General features: G+C 42.7%; 1 protein-coding gene across 1 annotated transcript; it reads right to left on the bottom strand.

The window, feature by feature from the left end:
• Positions 1-2,326: 2,326 nt before the first annotated feature.
• Positions 2,327-22,428, bottom strand: PTBP1 (polypyrimidine tract binding protein 1). Its single transcript, XM_073655174.1, has 15 exons — positions 22,287-22,428; positions 18,272-18,302; positions 15,273-15,342; positions 13,525-13,697; positions 12,249-12,395; positions 11,213-11,383; positions 10,386-10,496; positions 10,097-10,268; positions 9,852-9,923; positions 9,064-9,194; positions 5,986-6,019; positions 5,056-5,148; positions 4,748-4,964; positions 4,559-4,636; positions 2,327-4,475 (listed from the first exon to the last, which is right to left on the bottom strand). Exons 1-15 carry the CDS (start codon positions 22,292-22,294, stop codon positions 4,343-4,345), a joined length of 1,641 nt encoding a protein of 546 aa, XP_073511275.1. The 5' UTR covers positions 22,295-22,428; the 3' UTR covers positions 2,327-4,342.
• Positions 22,429-23,032: the final 604 nt, after the last annotated feature.

The following is a 23,032-nucleotide window of genomic DNA, read 5'->3' as shown; positions in this document are numbered from 1 at the left end:
TGTTAAATCGGGAACCAGACACCGTGGGAAATCCATGTTTTTTGCCTGCGGCTTTAACTAGGATGTCATCTAGACCTTTGCCGAACAAGAAGTCCCCCTCACAAGGGATTGAGCACAGTTTAGACTTTGACTGCACATCTTCTGGCCAGCTCTTGAGCCATAGCACCCTACGGGCTGCATTAGAGAGGTTTGCAGACCGGGCAGCCAGCCTAACTGAATCTGCCGATGCATCTGCCAGGAATGCAGCCGCTCCCTGCACAAGAGGAAGGTCTGATAGAATTTTCTCCCTGGACACATTCCCCCTGATCTGGTCTTCCAATTGTTGAAGCCAGATCATCATAGATCTAGCAGTGCAGGTCGCTGCTACTGCCGGTTTAAGGGCCTCTGCTGACGACTCCCAGGTTTGCTTAAGGAAGGACTCCGCTTTTTTATCCAGCGGGTCTTTTAAGGCTCCTAAATCCTCAAAGGGCAGAGTGGATTTTTTTGAAGATTTTGAAATGGCCACGTCAATCTTCGGGGTTTTGTCCCATTTAGCCGCATCCTCATCCTCAAAGGGGTACCTCCGCTTGGAGGATGACGGCAGCTGACCCTTCCTCTCCGGTTCCTTCCATTCCCTTTCTATCAGAGATTTAATCCTGTCATTGACCGGGAATGAGCGTCTCCTCCTTTGGTCTAAGCCCCTGAACATAACATCCTGGACTGTTCTGGGCACTTTGGTATCGGTAATACCCATAGTCCCTCTGACGGCTTTAACTAGTCTCTCAGTATTCTCAACCAAAAAACAAGGTCTGCCCCCCCCATCATCATCCGAAGACTCCGATGACAATGAGGAGTGATTAGAGGAGGAAGGCAGTTCTCTCGTAAAACGGGACTCCACTGATTCCTCCGATTCTGAAGAAACTAGTTTTCGCTTCTTTTTGAGTGAGGTTAAGCCTCTTAAGGACTCTGACCTCTGTCTGGATTAGATCCTTTAATTCTAAAGAAAACCTGGGGGACTCCTCTGCAATGGTTTTCTGAATACAGTCCGAGCATAGGTTTTTGGCATAGGAGGTGGGAAGACCGATTTTGCATAAAGCACACTCCCTGTTTTTACTTTTAGCACTACACTTCTTCGCCTCCTGCCCCAAGAAATAAAAGGAGAAGAAGGAGGAAAAGAGAGAGAGAAGAGCACATTATTCAAGGTGAGACTTTCACGAAGATCACTCACCACACTGCCGTTCAGACTAGGGTACCAGAGGCGGTGGTTGCCGTTCACATGAGGGCTCCCATCTGGCGGAGGTGGACTGACGAAGTCTTTTCTGACCAGTCTTGTCGGAACTCGTACGCCCCTCACTGCTGTGACTTTGTCGATGGGAAGATTCCCGTTCCATTTGTTTGAGCTGCTTGCGCTGCTTTGATGGCTGTGGCTGCTGCTGTACTTCCTGTGGCGGTGACAGCTGCTGCCCAGGTGACTGCGGTTCCTCATCCATCATGGCGGGGATGCAGACACCGCCATCCTGATTGCTCCCCATCCTTAAAAGCAGTAGGGCTCCACCTCCTTTAGGCTCCTCCCTTTCCGGCAGTGTGCTCATCTTTTTTTTTTTTTTTTTTTTTTAAATTTTAGCCAGCTGGCGCGCTACCCGCAGATCCACCTGCCTCTGCGCGTGCGCAGCCCAGCGGCACCCGGCGTGCTTGCAGCGGGATGACAGCTTCCCACCCGCGCATGCGCAGACCCGGTTTCCGGCGCACTCCGTGATAGGGCGCGTCAGCACCCCGCGCGTGCGCAGCCCGGAAGACCTGCCGGCCGGCGCGCTCAGTTCATCTTTGCGAGGCGCAGGCCCCGGCGCACGCGGGGAGGAATCCAGAAACAGCACCTCCTCCCCACACGCAGACCCGGGCAGCAGCCAGACGGGCTGGGAACAGGGACCATCTGCTGCTTCCACGGCCTCCAGGCTGCACCGTCCATAATCCAGGTACGTGAGGTACCACCTGGTGAGGCTCCCATCAGGGACAGGAACCAAAACTGATGCGGAGGAGAGGTACCGCCTTTTTATTCAGTAGGTTCCTGTCCTTGGTGGGTGGATACCCTCTCTCAGGTGGTGCTGTCATGGGAGAAGGGGAAAAAATTAAATATTTATTCCTAGGAAAAAAAAAAAAAAAAAGTACAAAATGGTACTAAAAGCAGTGGAGGATAGAAGTACATGCCAGTATCTGTGAGTTGCACTGCTTAATCCATGCCAAATCCAATATTGAAAAGGGAAAGTTTGATGTACCAGTGTAACACACAAGAAATTAAAGTAGGAGACTTTAGCTAATACAAGCCAGAAGAAATAACTCAGATAGGAAATAACAGAAGAATAAAGTTTATTATAAGCCCATACACTGACATAACTGAAAGCTAAAGTTGAGTAAACACCTACCTGAAAAGTATAAATGTTTCTTATAAAATAGTTTTAATTTGTCTTTCGTACAAACATAATTAGGAGGTAATGGATTTCAGAAGTTGCCATCTGAGCACCCCACAATACTGAAATCTTTCTGAAAAGATCAAAATATACAATTTACCACTAAAAAAATTGAATATATTGTTTTACAGCTTTTGCACTTAAGTATATAAAATGCTAAATATTTACATTATGTTGATAGAGTATAATGCACAGTATACTAGGTGGGTCATCAGAATCAATGTCTACATCACACAGGCAGCTCTCAGTATTTTATGTCTCCACATACAAAAGTGGGAAGGAGAGCTGCATGAATAACGTTGGAGCACACCACCCTATTAACTGGTGTAATGCTGATCTTTCTGCATTTCCTGATTTGTTTATACAGAATGCTGACCAATTCATGCCTCGCTCTGCCGAGACAAAGTACATCAAGTCATAGATGTACAGTCAAACTATCCTGCAATTCAAGATAAGAGAATCAGGGCTTGAATATCATCAACGGATGAGCTGCAAAATATTTGGGCTAAACACTAAATATCCAGTTTCCACTGAAACTGCACTTTGCCAACCTATATGGCCTAGACATGACATGCCATAAATAGTGAGTGCAGTGATAAGGCACTGGTGTAGTTAAAACTTTGCAACTCAGACACCATGACATCCCTAGTACAAAGCACTTTTAGTAGTAAGGTGTAATATCATTGGTGCCAAGTGGAATAAAAGGCACTTTCTAGAAAAGGAAAGTTGTGAATGCCAAATATCCAAGCATAAAACCTCAGTGAGATGTTACAATGCACTCTAGCCATCACAGAAAAGTGTAAGTGTCTAATCCAGAACATAATTGAGCTTACAATATTGAAGATACTGGTTAATTATTCACTGATTACAATGAACGATTGTCGTCATCATCAGTGCAGCCAGATGTTGTTATCAGCCTTGGCCCATTTTTAGAGATCCCAGTCAGAACTCTTAAGCATGTTAAAGGCACATCAGAGAAGTAAGATGGTGCAGTTTTGAGGCCTAAAAATCTTAGGCCAATTCCTAAATGTTTAAACTAACATTAATGTTTGTGGCACTGCAACACTATACCACTTAAAGGATAAGGCATGTACATTCCACCTTTATGGGTAGATTTTGGTCCTAGGTTTTTGAGCCATACATATATCTCTACCAGGAAAGGGGAGAGACTGAATTACACTTTAAACAAGTTAATCAATTTAAAAGAGTGAACAGACTGGGTACAACAATGGTTTCAACCAACACAGACAATAGACAGGGCTTTCTGAATACAGCCCAATATTGGGAATGTATGGAGGTGTAAGGGTCTCTGAGAATGAAAACTTTTGGTCTGACATTGCACAGGAATGATTAGAGGTGTGCTCACCCTGTAAAACACATTGTATGCATTTGATTAACAGTGAATAACTGATACAGGTCAATATTAAGGCAAAAAATAAAGCCAGCATGCATGTGACATTAGATAAACATTCACTGCCATTAGCAGTAGTAGAATAAAAAAACAAACAAACACGTGTTGGGCAGGTATGCATTCAAAAATGGTCCTCAAGACACCTGTGCAAAGAGCTTGGTGTGTTTGTGACAAATCTAGTAACTAGATTCACTGCTGGCCTCAAACTTTCTAATTTGGTCCTCATGTATGAAACTGCCATACAAGCTGAACATTAAGTAATATGTTCATATAACGGTATAGGGAATTCTCCAGTCATCACCACCCTATACATAGCCATCATTGCAGTCTTTAAGAAAAAAAAAATGCTTAAGTAAAATATGGAATGCAAGGGCACTTGAGTGCTGCATTTCTATTCTGTAAAGTGGCTTTTATTTGGAATGATGGAAGTGAGCCCTTTGAGACATTAGGTCACCCTGCAAAGAGCTGAAAGTCTTTCGTCCACAAGTTAAATGGTGGACTTTGAAAATGAGACTCGCAGATGATGATTTTCTCCCATGTCATGGTTGTGAAGCTCTATTACTGACTCTATTGCTTCTTCAACAGAGCCCATCTGAATGAGAGCCATCTTTCGATCTTTCCTAAGGAGATAAAGAAAAAAATCTGTGAGCGCTTTTGGCAAAAAAAAATAAAAAAATTTAGGCCATGCAATAGTAAAACTTACTGGAAAAATTTGAAGCCTTTGACTGTGCATCCATCATGTGAGAACAGACCCTTAATATCTTCTTCACTTATAGATGGTCTAAAGAGAAATTAGATTTAGATTGACAACGTACAGCATATATACAGGGCAATCTTACAATCTGTATGACACAGAAGCAAGTTTCCAAAAATATTTATTTAAAACTCTTACGGTATGTTGGAGAGGTGTAGTGTAGCAGAAGGAGGGAATATATTTTGGAAGTTCTTGGACCCTGGTTTCTTAAAACGATGGAGAGGAGAGTTAGTGTAGTCCTTTGTTAAACCCTGGTCTTCCTGTCCTTCTTTGGGCAACTGTACAGTCTGATGTTTGGATAAAGTAATCCGAAGAGGCTTCCCATGCAGTCTCTGTCCATTTAAATGGCTCATTGCTGTAGGGTGGGGAAGAGAATATGCATACCCAACTTTTATTCCCTTTGGGGACTGTTCTAACAATAAGGGGGTGGGGGAACAGGAGTTTACCTAGTTGAGCTTGATTTCCATCAGCCATCTGAATTAGTGCATTCTCCTTCTTGTTGAAGAGAATTTTCACTCTGTGTACATCCCCATATACACCTTGGAAGAAGAAGAACAAGCAATTTAACAAACTACTGAAGCAGCATCTGCATAATAAATGCAAGTCTTCCCACAAAACTGCTTATGCAATGGGCATGCTTAAATTAGTTTTCCTGATCAAAATCACTAAACACAGGATTTTAACAGAAGAGAGATCAGATTTTTTTTTTTTTTTTTTTTTTTTACATATACTTTACTGCTGGGGCAGTGCCACTAATCTAAGTGCTCAGCACCTATATACTTGCCAGCTGCCATCTTCATCTGTTCTTAGCACCACTCTGATAATCTGCTATTTTGCTTTAGTGTTTACTGGAGGAGCCACAAGTCACAGCTTAATGCAAGTATACGAGAGCCTGAACAAGGCTCTCAGACTTAAATTGAGAGCTTGTGACAGTTAACCTCCAATCAGTCAGAAGTTGAGGTCACAAGATAGTGGATAGGGACCAGAGAGGTGCCAGGAACATTGGCTGCAAGTATACTACAGGTCAGGGAACTTGCGTTAGTAACACCACTCCTGCACTGGGAGAAAAAAAAAACAACGGTGGTTTATATGCACCATGTGTTCCATCTTTTTCTTAAGCTAACACTTATCACTCGCCCACCTATAAAAACCCTTTAAAAAAGGGGCATAAACAAACTCTGCATGCCACTGAAAGTTACAGTTCCACAACAGGTGTTAGACATGCCAATGCACACCAAAATATTCTACACAGGTAAACTGTAAAAACTACACCTTTAATGTAAAATACCCACCCAGCACAACCAGAATAAAAATGCATGCAGGACCCACCCAAACAAATGGAAAAAACTTAAATAGTAATAAAGTGCGAAACATACCGAAAAGAATAAATAGGCATTGGGGTGTAACTCTCTTTAGAGAACAGCAGAGCAAGGCAGCGGAGGGACAGGGGTAGAGAAAAGGAGCCGAGGGAAGAGCACAGCTTGCAGAAATGGTCCACGAGGAAGGTGTCATCGGAGGAGTGGTAGGAGCAGTTGACGGATGATATTCAAGGTGGTTAATATTTGAAGGATAGGTTGGATCCAGACAGCAGGGTGTTTGGGATTTTTTTGGAAGGGATAGTTTAAATGTTTTTGTTTCAAGCACAACAGGAAGCAGAAGATGCCGTGCAGTCAGTTGGCAAAGAAATTCCGGATCAAGGTATAAAAACAAGAAGGGGGATGGGAGGAAAAGAAAAAAAAAGTAGCAAAAACAGGTCAGTAAATATATAAGAAACAAGTACACAAGTTTTAAGTCTTCTAGATTAAATGTTTTAAAGACAGTTACTAAATAGGTTTATTGAGAAAAGTGATACATTGAGAGGAAAAATCTATAGTCTGAGACAATATCCACACATTGTGTAACCAGAACATTGCTCCACCAACATTGTTCAATGCTTGCCACAAAACTGGGCAATATACTTGGCAGCTGTGTTAATATAATCTAGACACTCACCTAACCAAAACCCCCCAAAAAGGAGAGCTATAATAAAAACATTTGCAACTTGTATTCTGGGCTGACATTTTTAAATTAGCATTACACAAAACCTGGGCTCTAGAATATTGTCTCCACATATATTAAGAGATGAGTATCTATGAAGTAAATATAGGAGAGTCTTGTTAGTAAAGGTAGAACTGAAGGTTGTATCTTTTTGCATTACCCCATGCTATTTACTCAGAGGTAAAAAGTTAGATTGATAACTCACTTCGGCAAGTCAGTGTAAAATTCTGACATGTCACAGGACATGCGAGAAGAGATTATGGAGGGCGGGTGTAACATCAGATTACCAATACTTTCTGTATAGAGTTGACTGGTCCACTGGACGTCTGACTGAATTGCATTACTAATCTGTTCCCATTGATCATAAAATATGTACACTCTTACATGTCACAAGTTAGCATAGAATTACCCCCAAATGCAAGCATTTTTCAGTTAAGTAGCTATGACTTAGGCTAAGTGCCCACAATGCAGAAATGCTGCATATTTTTTCCGCTTCTCCCTGGCAGGAAAAACACATGCGGATTGTACATGTGTTTTTCCCGCCAGGTAGAAGCGTTTTTGCATGCAGGTTGACAAGCGCTTTTCCAAGCAATTTTAGCATCACTTGGAAAGTGCTTGACAACTTGGTCACACTATATAAATCCATGCAAACGGCATGGATTTATATCATGCAACAGGTCACGCGACCAGACGTCAGCGGTTGCGTGGCCTGTCACATGACTAAATGACATCATGGCAGGTCCTTCACACCACCACGAGCCGTACAAGAGACCGAACGCATCGCTGAGGAGGCTGGGGGACATTGGAAGGAAAGTATAATCTTTATTTTTTTTATTTTTAATTTTTACAGGTACTAGGTGGTACCTGGGTCTGGATGAGAGTCTTCTCCAGACCTGGGTACCATTCGCACATTAAACAGTGTAATATCCACATGTGCAGATGCAGTCCAATTCAAGTCAATGGCGGCGATTACGCTGCGTATCCGCAAAATTGACATGCTGCGTATTTTTCCACAATGATAATCTGCAGCATGTGCACAGCACATGTGGATCATTGGGGACCATGGGGCACGTATTACCAAGCGTTTCCGCTGCAGAAACTCCGCAGCAAAAAAGCGTGAAAAACGCATAGTGGCACGCAGCCTTAATGTTACATGCTTATTTTCCTGGCTCAAGCATGTGAAGTTCAAACCCAAACGCATGCCAAGTGGACAGGAAGTGGGTCATTAAAAGCAAGGCTATACCAGTGCCTTTACAGCAGCTTGTAATACAACTGATGTGTGTTGGTAGGTATGGTCAGCTCTTGTAACTGAAAAAGTGATGCTCCATGGTAGGGGCATCCCTCAAAACAATAAGAAACAGGGGACTCATTTAGATTGTGTCAAGATTTATTAATAAGGCATTGTGTATACAGAAAGGACAGCCCATGTTAAAAGGGGTTGTTATCAAAACCAATAAATCTGCAGTCACTGACTGCAAACTTATGAACCCACCAGCATACACTGTGCATTGCAGGGATTTGCTGGTTTCAGACCCAGGATATATCGAGTTGTACATACCCCAGCCAGTGGGTGAAGCCTTACTTTATACACTTGTATTGAGCAGAGGCTGTGCCTGACCAGTGATGTGGATGGCCACTGGGTGTGTTAGACTAGAGGGTATAGCCTTGACCATACAAGTAAATGTAGTGAGGCCATGACCACTGGCCAGGGGTATGTATAACTCCTACATACCCTCCAATCCCAGGTCAGAAAACAGGTGAATTCCCACAGCACGCACACTGGGGGAATTCATAAGTCTGCAGTCCGTGACTGCAGACTTCTTGGTTTTGACCGGGCAACCCCTTTAAAGTCTATCCCAGACCTTACTCAGCCTCAGCTAGGCTACTTGCTGTCTATTTTGCATAACATGTAACACATGTTGATTCTGCTTGATGCCTTCTCATACCCAGGTGTTGCATGCTTTATTTTTTCAATATTGGTGGCTCACTTTTTTTTTTTTTTAAATACCATGTCTTTAGGAAACCTCTTACATTACTCAAGTTAATAGGTATTCCTCATTTCTTCATGTAACAATTCTCCATGTGCTTACATTGTGACAGGACTAATTGTATGCTTATTTTTCCTCATTTGTACATGTATTGACTGCATATTTTATTCAAGGCTATGTTTAAGGTCTGGGATAGTCAAATTTTATTTCCTTAGGTCAACTTATCAATAAAACAAATCTTGCATATTTACATGAGGACAGTGTTATATCATACTACTAGACAAAGCCTTTGCAATTTTTAACATGCCAAGCCAGTTTTTTTTTAGATGCAACTTTCTTTAACAAGAGAACTGATCATTGTACAACTTCTCCTCAGGAAATTATAATTGTACATATGTAAAACCATAGGACAATAGAAATGCAACTAACCTCTGGGCTAAGGTTGCTAACCAGCAGGACAGAGTTTCCAGGAATCCCTAGACCAGGAATGCCAAGCCTGCTAGCAGCTGCCGCTGCAGCTGCTGTTGGAAGTGCAAGGGGTGTAAGTGTTCCATGGACACCTAGCAGATGGATGGGTGGGGGAGAGAAGAAAGCTTGTAAAAAGTCTAATCAATTCAATGTGATGGAATGAAGATACCTCTACAAATACACAATCTTAACTCCATGGCAAAGTTTACAGTATCACAAGGGAGACACTTGCAAGTTTAAAAGAACTCTTAAAGGTTGACCATACATTCCTCAAAAAGAAACCAGTATATAGCTGTCCATAGGCTGCTTAACATAGCTTTGTCTTTCAGTTTTTGATTGGGTTTCCAGTAGTTGGATCTCCATAGACAGAAATATGTAGGTTTAGATCATTGATCTATAAGTGTGGAATCCCTTGCAATACATTTACCCTGTGTATTCAGAAAGGCTTAAAACCAAATAGAAACTTCTTAATAGAACAGTGCAAGATTGAAGCAGTGACTTCAGATTGCTTGATTGCTAGAGAGACCATTTTTATCATGCTCTAACAAATCCAGTACTTCCCCAATCATAATGAAGGTGGAACCAGTAAACAAATATGCTGATTCCTAAGATTTCTACAAGAAAAGAATCATGCACTTGCTACATCAATATTACAAGTCGTAATCAAACTGCACCCAAGTCAGGGAACGTTACATGGCCATGTCCAATATGAAATTGGGAGGAATTGGGGGGAGGGACAGACACCTTACCTTGTGGGATAGCAAAGGCAGGAGGAAAACCAGCAGTAGCATATGGGTTGGCAGAAATCAGTCCAGGCGCTCCTGAAAGTCAAGAAAGTTTAAGCATTCTTTAGAATCCAAGCTTCTATATGCCATAAACACTTGGGTCTGAACTTATTTTGTAAACATTTAAGCTTTGGAGTAACTGTGCGTTAAATATTAAAATAATTTAAGTTTTTACAAGCTGCACTGTAAACAGCATCATGCACACTCACCAAAGGCAGCAATGGTTTGATCCAATGAAGGTTGTCCATCACCAGATGGTAGATCAGGGCGCGTGTAATCTCTACTTTTGTCATTGTTGTATTTAACATTAAGGCTTGTGAGTTTTGAAAAGTCAATTCTGAGTGTGCAGCAAGCATTATAGATGTTCTGGCCGTCAAGGGACTAGATTGAGGGTAAAAAATAAAAAAATAAAAAATGAAACACTGGTTTCTGCATGAGGTGCACTAGCAAATATTGTGCTTAGACTGAGGTGTAAAGTAAGAAATTAATGCAGCTTACCAGTTTAGCATGCTGGGCACTTATAGGATCAGAATACTGCAGAAGGGCCTGAAACTGATTGTTCTTTGTAAAGGTTATTATTTTAAGTACAGTTCCAAATTTAGAAAATATCTGGAAAAAAAAAAGTTAGAATTATAGCCATTTCAAATTACAATTTGTGTGCAGTCTTCCCAGGTAGAGAAAATATACTGTGGGCGGCTAAGTTAACTTTTTAAAAAAATTTTTAATCTGTGTGCTGCCTCCATTATGGTCTTTTAGAGGATTGATACATAAACAAAGATCTACTTTGTTAGAAGGGGTTTTCCCACAACCACCCAATTATAGGTCATCGGCTGCATTTACTGGGTTTTAGGAGAACCAGTCAGATCTATGAAGCTGCATTTCCATTTTAAGGGCTCTTGCAGACTGCCATAGATTTTTCTCAAAAGGGAATGGAGCTAATTGTGCAGAGTTTGATCATTGTCAGCATGATGTGATCCAATTTGCTCAGGTGAGAATCTGAGCACACTGAGAAGATGAAGAAAATTTCTCCATAGTGTCAGTGCTTAGATTGGACTCATGTCATCCAAGAGCAGTCAGCTTTCCACACACTCATTGACTTATGGCAGAGTGATCAGAACATCAGATCAAACTGACATGCAGCCATTTTTTCCTCAGAAAGTGAACACACACACACACACTTGACTAACATTGGTCCAGGTGCGATCAGATGTTTTGGCGCATCACACTGATAAGGTCATCTGCACCTGCCACTACTAGAACCAATATGGCAGTCTCAGTTACAGGAGGAAAAAATAAATTAAATTTGTTTAAAAACCCAAACCTACCTGATGCAAGACATCAAGAGTAACTGGATAAAACAGATTTTCCACAATTATTCTTAGAACTGGACTCTGTCCAGATACAGCCATGCTTGCATCCAATGTGGTAGCTGTAGTTCCAAGAGCAACACTAGAAGACTGTACAGAATTCACAGCTTGTAGAGCTGCCTGGGCCCTCTAAAAAAAGAAAATTATAAATAAATATATATAAAAATCCAATCCTTCAGCACTGGGGTGTTAGGAGAGGTGAGTAATTTGTTTTTTGATCTGTGTGGGTGTGCGAGCACCAAATATATATATATATGGGTTTGGTGGGAGTGATCAAAACTGTGTGGGAGGGCCATTTATCAAGGCACAAGAGCTGGGCAACAAGAGCATAGGATTTATAAACAGCAATAAATTATATGGTTTTGATTTGCTGCTACAACACATGTTACAATAAGCCCCATCAAAACATGCATTAGCAATAGGAGATTGCAGTTGCTGCTGATCAGATTCTATTAAGACGAGGGTAGGGTAGGAAGAGTGAGGAGCTCCACCTCTACATAAAACTTTGAACAGCAACTAGTATACATTAACTAGGAAACGTAAAAATGTTTCTTCAATGAATATGATTATTCCTTCCAAAGACGAGGGGGCACTCATTACAGGTGGAAGAAAGGAGATTCTGGCAGCTTGATAGGAAAGTGTTCTTTACAGTTAGAGCAGTCAGACTGGAATGCTGACCACAAGAGGTAGTAATGGCAGACACTAACCGCTTTTTAAAAAAGGGCTGGATGATTTCTTCAATACACACTTCATTGTGTTATAGTTAATTTAGTGACAAAATGTATAGTTAGTGAAGAAAGGTTGAACTTTATGGACCTAGGTCTTTTTTTCCCAACCTATAGCTATCTAAGGTACAGCCAGACAGCATTCCTTAAACAGTTTGATTTTATTGTTCATTGTGGTTTCACTTACATAATTAGGTAAAAACAAACAAAAACAGTAATTATGTTCAAAAGCAACCATACAGTTCCTTGATTTCTACAGGTAGGCTTACCGCTTGGTTTGGAGAATTGTCAGTCTTTAGTTCTTTGTGGTTGGAGAACTGAATGTAGATTGGTTGGCTCCTGAGTATTGGTGTAACTGTGGCAAAGTAGTTTACCATTGTATTAGCAGCTTCTTCTGAATTCATCTCTATGAAAGCCTTAAATAGGAAAATGAAAATACAAGTTTTCAATTTTATCAGATAGTTACATTCTCTGCCCACATTCACATGTTAAGTATTTGGTCAGTAATGTCATCAGTTTTTGCAAGCCAAAACTAAGAGTGAGTGATAAATACAGAAGTGGTGATGTGTTTCTATTATACTTTTCCTCTGATTGTTCCACTCCTGGTTTCAGCTTACAAATACTGATCAAATGCTGAATGTGTGATCCTGGCCATGCACAACAGCCTGAACCACCAATTCTGTTTATGGCAAGTTCCCAAAACCTGACCAATAGTAGATTTAGGCTAGTTTGTTGGATCACATATTGCTTAATTCTTTGTTTCTGCAGGAGATAACATGCAAACTCAAGCCCCAGTCTCGCATACAGCGATAGCTAGCGAGATCGCTGCAGAGTCACGGTTTTGGCGACACAACAGCGACCTCACCAGCGATGTCGCCATGTGTGACACTTTGCAACGATCAGGCCCCTGCTGTGAGGTCGCTGATCGCTGCAAAATGTCCTGGACCATTTTTTGGTCGTTGCTCTCCCGCTGGTCAGCACACATCACTGTGTGACCAGCAGGAGCAGCGATCAGGCTGGTAACCATGATAAACACTGGGTTACTAGGGGCACACGCACCTAGTAACCCATTGTTTATCATGGTTACGAGCCTGCTAAAGTGAGCGGTAACCTCCCGCTCACTGTAGCAGAGTGGTAACCATGATCAACGGGTTACTAGGTGCGCGTGTGACCCTAGTAACCCGATGTTTACCATGGTTACCAGCCTGCTCCTGCTTCAGCAGGCTCGTAACCAGGAGCAGGACATCGTGGAAAGATTCTTTCCAAGATGTCACTGCTCCCCTGATCGTTGGTGAGCCTGCCTGTTTGACAGCTCACCAGCGACCACATAGCGATGCAGCAACGATCCCTGACAGGTCGTATCGTTGTCGGGATCGTTGCAGCGTCGCTAAGTGTGACGGGGCCTTTAGCTAAACATGCATTTTAATGGGGGATTTGAGAAAAATAAGTTGACTGTACAAAGTTGTTAACCAAGTCATGTATGTAGGTGCACATTAACAATCATACTAGGTCCCAACCCCCCCAAGTTTTCATGAGCACCTTTACCTGGTTTTTGCCTTTTAACATCAATATATTAGTCACTTTTCCAAATGGAAGGCCAAGAGCTATAACTTCAGCCTCTGTAACGTCCCCTGGAAGCTTTCTGACATGAATCACTTTGGAACCTACTCCTACAGATCTGTTGTCTCCTTTAAATTTTTTGCTGTCATTTCCATTTGCTGTATATAAAAAAAATATATATATTAATTTGCATACACTTCAAGATGCAGCCCTTTATACAGCAAGCAAAGGCAACACGACTGCATCAACAGTTCAAAGCAATAATTAACTGCAGGTACAGTACAGAAAACCTAAATCAATGGCTGGATACACATTGTGCTGGTATGAACAGTTTTACCACCTTAAACTTTAAAAAAGTGGCAACACTTAAATTTTGTAAATCCCAATGAAAGAATCTGTCAGATTACCATGGCTGACCAAGGGAATTACATGGCCCACTTTTAGGGCTCATGCTTCATGTAGTTTAGACATGCTGGCAATTGCAATATGGGTAAAAACACAGCTTCATTTTTCAGTAATCTACAAAGGTTTTGCACATTGTAGCAAAACATACCATGTGTACAGGAAGCCTGAGGCATGCTTGTACAAAAGCTGGCTATTTTACCTAGTTTTCAACTAGCGATCATAGTACAATATGCATGTGTAAACAAGGTTGTACAATAGTTTTAAATTGTACAAGTATTTGGACATAATGTAAAAGATTGCTGTGTAAACTCACTAAGCCAATACAAGATGGGAGTTTCATTGAAGAAAAATCAGCTTAAGGCTGTGTGCCCACGTAGCGTTTTTTCAAGCGTATATGCTGCGGAATTTCCGCAGCGTAAACGCTTGAAAAACGCATGTATATCCGCACCCCATGGTCCCCAATGGCATTCCGCAATGTCAATGCCCATGCTGCAGATTTTTCCGCAGCGTATATGCTGCAGTCAAAAATCCACAGCATGTTCATTAATTTTGCGGAAGCGCAGCGGAATCAATGTGCGGATGGTACCCAAGTCTGGATGAGAGGAGACTCATCCAGACCTGGGTACCAAAGAACCTGTAAAAAAAAGAATAAAATAAAGTTTATACTTATCTTCTGATGTTTTCCCTCCGTCGCGCTGTTGTCTGAAGGACCTGCCACGTCATTGAGTCATGTGACCCACCACATGACTCAATGACGTCACCGCAGGTCCTGCACACAACAGTGTGAGCCGCTCAAGACTCCGGACGGGGCAGAGAATGCATCAGAAGGTGAGTATAAAAGTTTATTTTTTTATTTTTTACCATTCTGAACAAGTTGTCAAGCACTTTTCCAAGTCATGCTTGGAGAAGTGCTTGATAACCTGCATGTGGAAATGCATGCAAAGACGCCTCACAAACGCTTCTACCTGGCGGGAAAACCGCATGTAATATCCGCATGCGATTTTCCCGCCAGGGAGAAGCGTAAAAGATATGCTTCAGGTCCGCAACGTGGGCACATAGCCTTAAATTCTTATGGCAGCTCTGGTTGGCTTATACATTATATTTTAAAGAATTAAACGTTTATTTCAGAATAAGGCCCCCCTTCAAATATCATGAAGACTGGGAAAAATCTTGATATCCATTTACTCTCAAGTAATAAATTGCAAGGTAGTGTCTTGGCAAATGGTTCGGTCTGCAGCTACTGACAGGTCATTGCAAAACCCCTTTTGGATAGATGAATTGGAAATGGGTAAAATAGCCAGGAAACCACACCGAAGAAGAAACTTTACCTGGAGAAGCAGAGCTGCTCATGATAAAAGGTCCGTTAGTAACACAAGAGAAAAGTTCGTCAGATCCCCGCTGGAAGAGAATAAAAGAAAAGTAAGATGACAGCACAGAATAGAATGATAAAGAAAACATTCTGTGGAGAACTGATTATTTTGAAATGGTAAACTTGCAAAAGTGCAATCTCTATTATTCTACACAAAGTAGAAAAAAAAAGTTACAATGAATGTAAAGGTGAGATTTACAATGGGCAACAGAACAATTAAATACTAGGAAGGAAAAATCTGACATTAAAGCTAGTTACACTGGTTTGTTCACCCTCATCCCATCAGCTGATTCAAACAACCAAATAATTTCTAATTCTAAAAGTTTGAGAATAGGCAAGAAGTCAAGAAAAACTTCTATGAGTGGGCAATACTCTGCTGTATATAAAGTGATGGCAGATTCTAGCAACATTCAATCACTTTAGATCTGTTGCGTCAAACTGTAGCAGAGAATGAAGGAAAGGCTTTCTGGTTTATAATGACATCACTTCACTGGAAATTCCCAGACACTCACTACAAGGCAGGCTTCAGTTCCCTGTATGGCTAGAAAAATTAAACTAGAGTTGCATTGCTTTTGTGGGATCCATGGATTCAGACTTGCATGTACCTCCTCCCTGAACAGCAATGATTGAGCTGAAAGTATTGCAGTTTAGAAATTCAGTCATTTAAAATCTGCCTTTTAAAAACAAAAATTTACTTTAAACCACAAAACAAAGGAGACCCCTTAAAAGCACCCACTCCTTTTTACTAGTTTGGTTCAAGTTACTAGGTGATGACATTGATACTATACCATAACTTCTGTCACAAAGGCTTGCAAGCATCAGTTAATGCACAATTCTAAAGCTGTCCATCCAAAAGAGTGTTGGTTTAATACTTAAAGCATACCATAATATTATGGAATATATACATTATCGCCCGTACCAGTGCACAGAACGAAAACCTGATGCACCAGTAGAGGGTGCTGATTAAAAGGGAGATTCCATTCAGATTTAACTTTTTAGTTCTAGCCATATCTGGTAGAGAATATATTTTTTAATTAAGCCATCCATTATTAAAAAGGGCTGTATAAAACAGGCAGGCATTGAAACAAATACCTAGTGAGGTCAAAACTAATCCCAATAGGTGCTAGGTGAAAGACTGAGGCAGTACACTTTATACCATTATTCCATCTGTAAATCAACACAAGACTACAATGACTACACCTAGAAAAGAAAAATCCCTTTGATAAATGGAGGGTGTGGCAGCATTCCAAAGCTTGAATATGACTGCAGTTAAGACAGACACTCCCAAACACTGCTTTAAGCAAAAGCACTGCAACACAGTGAAGGGAACAGAAACCTAAAAGAATTACAAACATACAATTATGGGAGTAAAGTACATAAAGGGAATAGATGTTAATCTGCTTAAAGAGAACAAGTCATGTGAAACGCCACTGATAACCTGCAAATATAGAGTTAATCTACAGGTTAGGAAAGTTCTGAACCAGCCCAGCGCCAGCACTTAAACCCCCCACTGCCGGGAAGAAATTAACTTATTCCTCCCAGCAGCGTTTGGGTTCCAGTCACTGCTCTGTGTAGAGCAGCAGCTGTAAGACAAAGAAAGATTTGTTTTCAACGGGACTCTGGTTGAAGTTCGTGTACTGTTCTGGCACCTGAAACACTCTGGACTAAAGCCTGGGTTGGGTACCAGTACTTGAACTTCCAATTGTCTGCTCATCCCAATTCAGAACACCATTAACCCCATATATGCAGGTTAAAAACCTGTTTTGAGGAAAAAAGTGCTTTTTAAAAGGTGTTCTCCAGTGAACAGCATTAATTGGAGGGGGTCCGACCTCAGGTACTCACATCGATCAGCAGAATGGGGTACTTATTAGAAAAGAGCCAGAAAAAGCCAAGAGCAGTTCTCAGCAGACCCATAGAGAATGAATAGAGTGGCAGTCGAGGATACATACTGCCCCTCCATTTTATTGGGGATAGAAGTGTCCAATCTGCCAACTGGTGCACTGGTCCCAGTGGTTGGATCCACACAGATCAATAAATTAGTTATCACCCATTTGGTGGATTTAAAATTTACGATGTAATCACTCTCACCAGAGGTCAACTTTTCTTGGCACACTGACCTTTAGTCCACTCAAGATGTAGAAATCAGAGTCAGAACAGTTACGTGTTAGAGGTCCAAATCTGAGCAGATAATTTATGAATAATGCACACTGTAAAACATTTGATGAAAACAAGCTGTCTGCTCTGTTTTTGATTCATGCCATACTAAGTGACCACTAAGACTCTCCAAATCCTACAGCTTCTTATGAGGAGCTAAGCTCAGTCTGAGGAGAGTCCCAAAAATGATTAAAGCTGACCTCTGGTCAGAGTGGTTAAATTTTAGTATAAGACCAAAGACATCCAATCATGAATAATGCACAGTTTAGCAACCATTAAATCCCAAACCCCACATTGTTGCTACATTCTAGAAAGATGCCAGTAATTTGTTGTGGGACTCTAAAAGACATACTGATAGGGAATCTAGATTGTGAGCCCCAGTGGGGACACAATAATAATGCCTGTAAAGTGCTGTGGAATTAATGGCACTATACGAGTAAAATAAATAAGTGTTAAGCAGCAAATACACCACATTTGACAAAAGCAGGGAGAATACATGATCTACAGGCAGTAATTTTGGCAATATCCAAAATTCAATACAGTTAGCTGATGTGTTAAGGTATGGCAACTGGAAGGACCACATGTTGCATTCAATAACCACATAAGACAGGCATTTCAGAGCACATTCTTGGCAGGCAACTAAGGGTGATAATTACTAATGCCATGGCAACTGGGCAGCCATCCTGGCTCATGCCAACCTCACTCCAGCAAGTAGAAGACAGTTTTGGGGCATAAAGTCAGGGCTAAAATGTAACACTACTATACATTCTACATTACAACTACATTTTACAGGACATGACCTACCTTAGTGCCAACTGTAATGTCTTGAACAATGCTGTAAGAAGAGAAGACCATAAATTAGGTGAGACATGCAAACTGTGAGGGAGGGGATAAGGCACATATTCTGGCAATCAGTGGGAGACCCATTTGTCAGACTCCCCAAACTAAGGGCTTGTTGACCTGTTGCTGCAGGAAAAGATGCAGCATTTTAACAGTACCAGCGGAGTGAAAGATTTCTGAAATCTCATGCTGCTTATCTTTTTATTGTGCATTTGAATAAGCAAAAATTCTTCAAATCAGCAGCATGTCATTGCTTTCAGCATTTTTCACTCATTCCAATGAATGAGTGAGGGGAAAAAAAAAAAAAGCTACATCAAAGGATGCTTATTTTACAAAGTGTTTTCCCTGCCAAACTTACATTGCAGCTTCAACCCCAAATTGGCCCTGGAGAATAAGAACTCAACCGCAAAGGTCAGCATGATTTAAACAGGATTTTTAGTTGGACTTTTTTTATCCAAGGAAAAACACTCTCCCCATATAAACTAAATCCAACAACATAAGTCAGCTTTACTAGCACTCCAGCAAGCCAACTTCTAACAGTCACTCCCGTCATACTAATCGGCACGGTACAATGGTTGTTGCTGGTCTGTGCTCCGCAGCTCCTATGTCCCTACAAGACGCCATCTTATTGTAGCCCAGGGGTGTGCTCTGAGCTACTATTTCCCGTCTCTACTCAATGTTCAGTGGAGACAGGAGGTCACGGTGAGCAGAGGTTGGCAGCCTGGTACTGTACTAATGCTGTTCACTGCCACAGCACAGCTCCAAGCAGCACGCTGAGGAAGTGGTGGTGGATTTAGTTTATATAGAGAGAACCTGGTCAGGTTCATACTAAGCTCATGACTAAGACTGGTGCAGTCGAAACACATCGATCTTAAATTAGACACTTGATGGTTTCCATATTTAGGCTGTGCGCCCACAATGCTGAATAGATGCAGATTTTGCCTGAGTGTTTCTGCATCTCCCTAGCAGAAAAAACTAATGCAGATTTTACATGCATTTTTTCTGCCAGGGAGAAGTGTTTAAGCTTTCACATGCATTTTCGCATGTGTTTTTTCAAGAGCTTTTCCAAACGATTTTATCATCACTTGGAAAGTGCTTGACAACTTGGTCACACAATATAAATCCATGTAACCAGCATGGATTTATAGTGTGTGACCAACTTATGCTGCTTTAAATGCAGCATCAATATGGAAAAAAACAACAAAAAAAAAAAAAAAAAAAAAAAACACATTATGCTTATCTCTCCGGTGGCATCCTCGGCATCCCGTGGTGGTCAGAAAGGACCTGCGGTGACGTTTAGTCAGCTGACAGGTCACACGACCGCTGTCAGTGGTCGTGTGACCATCACATGACTAAATGACATCACAAGTCCTTTCAGAACACCGCAGGACGCCACCGGAGAGGAGACGTGTTAATTTTTTTTTTCTTCACTAATGGTATCCAGATCGGATGAGAGTCCTCTTCTCCAGACCCAGGTACCATCCGCACATTGAACTGCATACATACATGTATACATGCGGTTTTTATGCTGTTCAATACAAGTCAATGGCGGCAATTACATGCAGTTAATGGTTGTGCTGTGGATTTTTCTGCAATGATAATCCGCAGCAGAAATTTCCACATGTGCACAGCAGATACGGATCATTGGGAAACATGGCAGACAACTTAACAAGAGTTTTTAATGCGTTTCGTGGCAGAAATGCCGCTGAGGAAACGCATTAAACCCGCATTGTGGGCACACAGCCTTATGGTTTTATACAAATAAAGATTGTGGACATATTCCCCGATCACTGGAGAATTCTTTCTATTCTTGCATCGTATTCCCACCTGGACCAGGGTGGCTCCGTGTGATGGCTCTTCAGAAGCAAAAAGATAAAGATGCATAAAGATTGAGGAGCTGACTTTTCCCTGCCCCTATCCCCATGTTAGGGTATGTGCACACGATGCAGAAATGCTCAGGTTTTTTTCCTGAGCATTTCTGCATCTCCCTGGCAGGAAAAAACGCATGCGGATTGTACATGCGGTTTCCTGCCAGGGACATGCGGAAATAAAGCGGTCTTCACTTTCATTTCCGCATGCGGGTTGACAAGCGCTTCCCAAGAGATTTTAGCATCACTTGGAAAGTGCTTGTCAACTTCACACTATATAAATCCATGCAACCGGCATGGATTTATATAGTGTGTGAATGTCAAAAAATAAATATATACTTTACCCTCTGATGGCCCCCGGTGTCCTGCTTCGCTCGGTCCCGGCAGTGAAGACTGAAAGACCTGCCGAAGTCAGCGTCAAGTGACCCGTCACATGACTGACGTCAGCGAAGGTCCTTCATTCAACCGCGAAGTGCCGGGAACCAAGCAGGAGCGCAGCGCGGGCCGTCAGAAGGTGTGTGTGTGTGTATGTGTGTATATATGTATGTATATGTATGTGTGTGTGTATATATGTATGTATATGTATGTGTGTGTGTATATATGTATGTATATGTATGTGTGTGTGTATATATATGTATATGTATATGTGTATGTGTATGTGTGTGTGTGTGTGTGTGTGTGTGTGTGTGTGTGTGTGTGTGTGTATGTATGTATGTATGTGTTTTTTTAATTTTATTTTTTTTTAATGGTACCTGGGTCTGGATTAGAGTCCTCTCATCCACACCCGGGTACCATCCGCACATTAGACCGCATGGAATGCGCATCAACATATACAGTGATGCGGATTCCATGCAGTCTAATGCAAGTCAATGGCGGCAAAAAAGCAGCGTTTCCGCAAAATTAATTGACATGCTGCGGATTTTTGAGCGCAGCGTTTACGCTGCGCAAAAATCCGCATCATGGGCACAGCACATGCGGATTTCAATTGGGGAACATTGCTGCCCTTCTACCATGCGTTTTTCATGCAACTGCAAAAACGCCACGGAAACGCATGAAAAACGCATCGTGTGAACTCAGCCTTACAATCGCATTTGGTCAGGGGTTCATACAATCTTCCAATTGGCGCTGCTCCATCGCTCCATTTGAAAGCCATGACCCCCGGGTAGAATGGTGAAAGATTTCCCTTCAACTAAGCATATACCATACAGCTCTGACCTTAGACATGTGTTGATTGGCCATCAGAAGCAAACCGCAAATTCCATGGTATTTAATGGTTTGAAGAGGAAACCTGTATAAGAGTCACAGGAGGAAGGGACAGACTGGCACAAAGTAACAAAAATGCAATTCGACTCAGTGGATGAGTGCTCAGTTTAACTTCTAAACCCCCAGTGTGACCTGCAGGCGTACTATAAGTGGTGGGCTCATGTTAGGAAGGGTCACAGTAAAGGTGGCCAGGCAGTTGAGCATGGAGTCACGCCTCCCCCACCTGGAGCCCACGATCGCACCTACAGGAAACGCTTTGTTGGTTGCCAGTCAGACTGGTTCTGCGCTCAGGATACACAAGACAAAGGCTGAGGCGCCTAAAAAAGCGGCAGGAATGCAGGAGTTGCACAACCTACTCGGGCAGGCATGGTAACAGGATATGAGTAAGCACTTCTAGGCAAGAAAGGCCTGGCCACCGTGTATACATTTACTGGCGGCCAAAGGTGAAGCACACAGCCCCACCCCAGGTCTGCGCCCTGCCTGGGGGAAGGTAGTCACTAGTGGAGCTCGGCGGGAGAGCAGGCAAGGGCCGCTGGAAGCCTCAGTCCACATAGCGAGCCATTCCACCCGCCGGAGCGTGGGCAGACAATGGGCGGAGGACGCAGCACAGGGCCAGGCACCTCCACAGCAGAGGTGGGACAGGGCTCCACGTAGGCAAGATGGAAACCAGCACCCCACGCCACATCAGCTCCACACACGACGTGCACCTCCTCCACTCACAAGTTTCCCGAAGTTCCAGGAAGCTGCCCGCACCGCAGCCACATTCCCCCCACCGTGCCCGCGAACACCGCCCGCACACAACGTGCCCCTTCCACTGCCTGAGACTAGGTGAGCGCCCCAGAACTCACCCTTCCATGACACACACGAGAACCACCCGGGCTGGAGAGGAGTCGCCGTAATAACGAAGGCACTCTCAGCGACCGCCTCATATAGAGTCTTAAAATGGCGACCGGACTGATGACGCAGGGGCAGCCGCTTACTATTGGGCGCTGGAGGTGCAGGGCTAAGGCGAGAGGCGGGGCTATGAGAGCAGGCGCCGCCCCCGGCGTTCCCGCCAAGCCTAGGTGCGTCACTCGGCGTTATCGCCACGGGAAGTAGTGGAGTTTGTCCGGGCGGCTGCTCTGTGGCCGTTGCGCGCTCTGTTGTGGGAGCAGCTTGGCTGGAAGCTGCTTACTAGTTTCCTTGGTTATGTCCAGGTGGAGGAGGAGGAGGAGGAGGAGGAAAGTTTTCTCATGTCTTGTATGAAGCTGGTAGAGGAGACTGATAGAGAGTAGTGACTACTAGTGGGCTTAACTATAAAGGGGCTGTCTTCTCAGACGATGATTGTATGGTTTAGGGGCCTTCGGCTCGATCTTCAGCCATGGCAACTTGCATGAATTATCTGTAGGAGATCGATCGTCTGTAAGCCTAAAGAGGTCCACCAGAGACGTCGACGCTGTTATCTTGGTAGTATCAAGCCATCGGGCTGCTGGACTTACTCCCTTCCTTGTTCCTTCCATTGGTCTGACCATGCTGTCCTCCAGTGATTGCTCTCTTCGTATGATGTGTCCAAAGTAGGCAAGTTATAGCTTGGTGATCCTTGCTTCCAGTGACA

This window comes from Phyllobates terribilis, unplaced genomic scaffold (assembly GCF_046119375.1).
Source record: "Phyllobates terribilis strain yellow unplaced genomic scaffold, ASM4611937v1 Scaffold_1__5_contigs__length_1240528914, whole genome shotgun sequence".
In the NCBI taxonomy this organism is placed as follows: Eukaryota; Metazoa; Chordata; class Amphibia; order Anura; family Dendrobatidae; genus Phyllobates; species Phyllobates terribilis.
The sequence above is the reverse complement of the archived record's forward strand: the minus strand, read 5'-3'. Positions and strand labels throughout refer to the sequence as shown.